The 3,622-nt window shown below is 34.1% G+C and overlaps 1 protein-coding gene across 2 annotated transcripts in view; it reads right to left on the reverse strand.

Moving 5' to 3' along the window:
- LOC107684161 (C-Jun-amino-terminal kinase-interacting protein 4) overlaps positions 1-3,622 on the reverse strand; it is a 27,042-nt gene that overhangs the window by 15,809 nt on the left and 7,611 nt on the right. For both annotated transcript variants that reach the window (XR_001633820.1, XM_016480372.1), the window contains 2 exons: positions 886-1,012; positions 622-705 (listed from right to left, as the gene is read on the reverse strand). Coding sequence is in view for 1 of the 2 variants with exons in the window: in XM_016480372.1 (XP_016335858.1) it covers positions 622-705; positions 886-1,012 (211 nt within the window). In the remaining variant the exon portion in view is untranslated. The remainder of the gene's footprint in view (positions 1-621; positions 706-885; positions 1,013-3,622) is intronic.

A 3,622-nucleotide genomic window follows, 5' to 3' on the forward strand; every position in this document is an offset into this window, starting at 1 on the left:
TAAAATAAAATATGAATATTAGACGAAATGCTAAAAATAATAATAAAAAAAACTTTAAAATTAGAAAATGTTACTGAATTAACTGAAGTAAGGGATTGTTCACCCAAAAATGAAAATTCTGTCCTCATTCACTTATTTCCAAAACTGTATGAGTTTCTTTCTTCTGCTGAACATAAAAGAAGAAGGTTGGTAAGCAAACAGTTGATGGTAACCATTGACTTTCTATTGTATGGAAAAAAATACTGTGGAAGTCAATGGCTACCGTCACCTTTTTGGTTACCAACAGTCTTAAAAATATCTTCTTTTGTGTTCAGCTTAATAAAGAAACTCATACAGATTTGCAACAAGTGGAGGGTGCGTAAATGATGACAATTTTCATTTTTGTGTGCACTATCCCTTTAATGTTGAAATATTAAAATGAGTAAGACTAACACTGAAATTAAAATAAATAATAGCTTAATATAAATATTTACAAAAATAAACAAAAATGAATGAAAATGAAACACACAGACAGACAGACAGATATAAAACAACTAAAGCAAAACAATTAAAAAAGGCTAATTCAAAATAGTATATAAATAATACTAAAATAACACTGAATGACTGTTCAGGGACTCTCACCTTCGCTGTAGCATCTCTCTGGTCCAGCAGTCTCAGCTGGATGAGGACGGGCACATCTTTGGGCTCAGGAGGGAGTTCAGAGTCCTGTTCCACACAAACACACACACTTTCAGAATCAACTGACAAACAGATTAATAATTCCATCCATTATTTGTAGATATTGTTTAGAAGCACACTGGGAAAATCTATGTTTCAGATGCACTTCGGGGTGTAGACGGCTCTATAACTGGTGCTATAGGTAACAAGATATAGATGTGTGTTTACCTTTATGTTTGTAACACCGAGAGGCATGCTCCAGCCATGGAGCTGGTTTTTACCCAGAGTACCCCACACGTGAGAACGGATCTCCCTGTACAACTCTCTTTTCCTTAACCTGGGAGATGGAGAACTTCTGCACAAGAAAATAATAATTCATTATTTGAACAAACTGTAATAATGAAAAGCACAAGAAACTGAGGATATATGTGTGTGTGTGTGTATATAGTCTCTCTAACACACACTGTTGTTCAAAAGTTTGGGTCAGTAAATTAAAATGATTAAAAGTGACAGTAAAGACTTTTATAATGTTAAAAAATTAGAATATTCAGAGATCTTGTGACATTGAAGACTGAAGTAATGGCTGCTGAAAATTCAGCTTTGCCATCACAGGAATAAATTACATTTGAAAATATGTTAACATAAAACAGTTATTATTTTATAATATTATTCTTTTACTATATTTTTATCAAATAAATGCATCCTTGGTGAGCACAAAAGATGTCTTTCAAAAACAATAACAGATCTTACCATTTTTGAATCGTAGTGTATATTTGAGTGAATGACATTTCTATTAATTGGTGTATAACATTTAAATAAATTTACATTAAAATACATTAAAAATGCAGATAACACATAATGCATTGAATACATCTCTTCTGTAATTATAAAGTATTTAATTTCTAAATTATTATTCATTTTGTTATTTTTTTCTGAGGCATAAAATCAAAAATGTAACAGTGTAAAAAACCATATTTGAAAAGTCCTTCACTGATTATTAAAGGGGTCATATGATGCGATTTAAATTTTTCCTTTCTCTTTGGAGTGTTTCAAATCCAAAGAAATATTCTTTATAAAAGAGTCAGCCACACCTACCTAAAACGTCTCGTTCTAACACGCCCCCACATATCTACCTCACTATGTGGGAAGATTTGCATAACGCCGCCCAAATGTTCATGCAAAGAAAGAAGGCGTAACTTTTAGTCTCACTGTAGTATTGTTGACGCTGCAGCCATGTCGTGAAGACGCTGTGTGCTTCGTTGTGAAAGCGAAGGTTATCTTGTTTTATGAAACAGGCCTCGAGGCATTAAAAGTGATCATATTTTCTCCATTGCATCATATTGCATCGAATCGCATTGTGTTGAATTGAATCGAATCGAAATCGGATCGCACTGCATCGTAATGGGGTGAATCTTATCGCATCGCATCGGTAGCTGCTTCATATGTATCTTTAATATATCGTATCGTTGGCTATGCTTCGAGATGCGTATCATATCGGCCTCAGTCATGGAGATGTACATCCCTAATATATATATAATGAATAAATAGGCCTATACGAGAAATATATCTTTACTTAAATAATAAATGAAGAAAATGAAAGAAAAACTGTAACAAGTAGCCTTGTAGAGTTTCGGTTCATTTTTGTGCTGCGCGAAAGAAACAGACAGCAGAAAGCGGCATCCTATTTTTCTTTAGGTTTATTTTACAAAAGCACAAAGATTTGTTTTTATTGCCAATGTACACAAATAAAGGCAAACCTCTTACAATTCCGATTATCTTTAGGACTAAAAGGAGTAGTTTCTTCCACTGTTAGAAGGAAATAATTCAAGTGATTGCGCCGGCGCCGCATGCGCGTGCAGTTAAGCATTGCTACCTACACAAATAAAAGCAAACCTTTTACAATTCTGATTATCTTTATAACTAAGGAGAAGGCACTTCCACTGTTAGAAGGACAAAATTCAAGTGATTGCGTCGGCGCCGCATGCGCGCACACAGTTAAGCTTTGCTACCTTGACAATGCAGCCTGTTCATTATCATAATAAAATACAGTCAGTCAAACATATGGGGGGAAAAAAACACACTGCTCAGTTTAAATATGTAGTAGAATCTGTGCCGTTAAGTGTTATCACAGTACCGCCGTGATGTTTTGCAAAACATTTTGTTTTACGTGGATATTGGAATGCGAGTGAAGTACATAATAAATAATAATTTGCCATTCAAATACATCGCGAATACGGAAACATTTGATTACATGTTTTTATTGTGAATGTACACAAATAAAGGCAAACCTTTTACAATTCCGATTATCTTTATTCTTTGACTAAAAGGAGTAGTTGCTTCCACTGTTAGTAGGAAACAATTCAAGTAATTGCGCCGGCGCCACATGTGCGCACACAATGCAGCCTGTTCATTATCATAATAAAATACAGTCAGTCAAACATATGGGGGGAAAAAAACACACTGCTCAGTTTAAATATGTAGTAGAATCTGTGCCGTTAAGTGTTATCACAGTACCGCCGTGATGTTTTGCAAAACATTTTGTTTTACGTGGATATTGGAATGCGAGTGAAGTACATAGGCCTAATAAATAATATTTTGGCATTCCAATACATCGCGAATACGGAAACATTTGATTTTGTGTCGAATGAGAGACCCACCGTTGGTTTCAGTTTCATTTTAGCCTAAATGAATTAGTTTTGGCTTGCCGTTTATATAACATTTCGCGTCAGCATTAGGCCTATTTCTGAATGAAATAATACAATTCGACTCATACGCGACTTGTTTTTTTTTTCTCTAAAAAACATTTTTTTATACACGTAGCGTAGGCTATTTTAACCACGCAGCAAATCTTTTTTAATATTTAGATAAATTACTGGAAAAATAAATAAATAAATGACTTTTTAAACCGTTTAAAGGGGTCATATGATGCGATTTCAAGTTTTCCTTTCTCTTTGGAGTGTTACAA

This window comes from Sinocyclocheilus anshuiensis, unplaced genomic scaffold (assembly GCF_001515605.1).
Source record: "Sinocyclocheilus anshuiensis isolate Anshui unplaced genomic scaffold, SAMN03320099.WGS_v1.1 scaffold1893, whole genome shotgun sequence".
NCBI lineage: Eukaryota > Metazoa > Chordata > Actinopteri > Cypriniformes > Cyprinidae > Sinocyclocheilus > Sinocyclocheilus anshuiensis.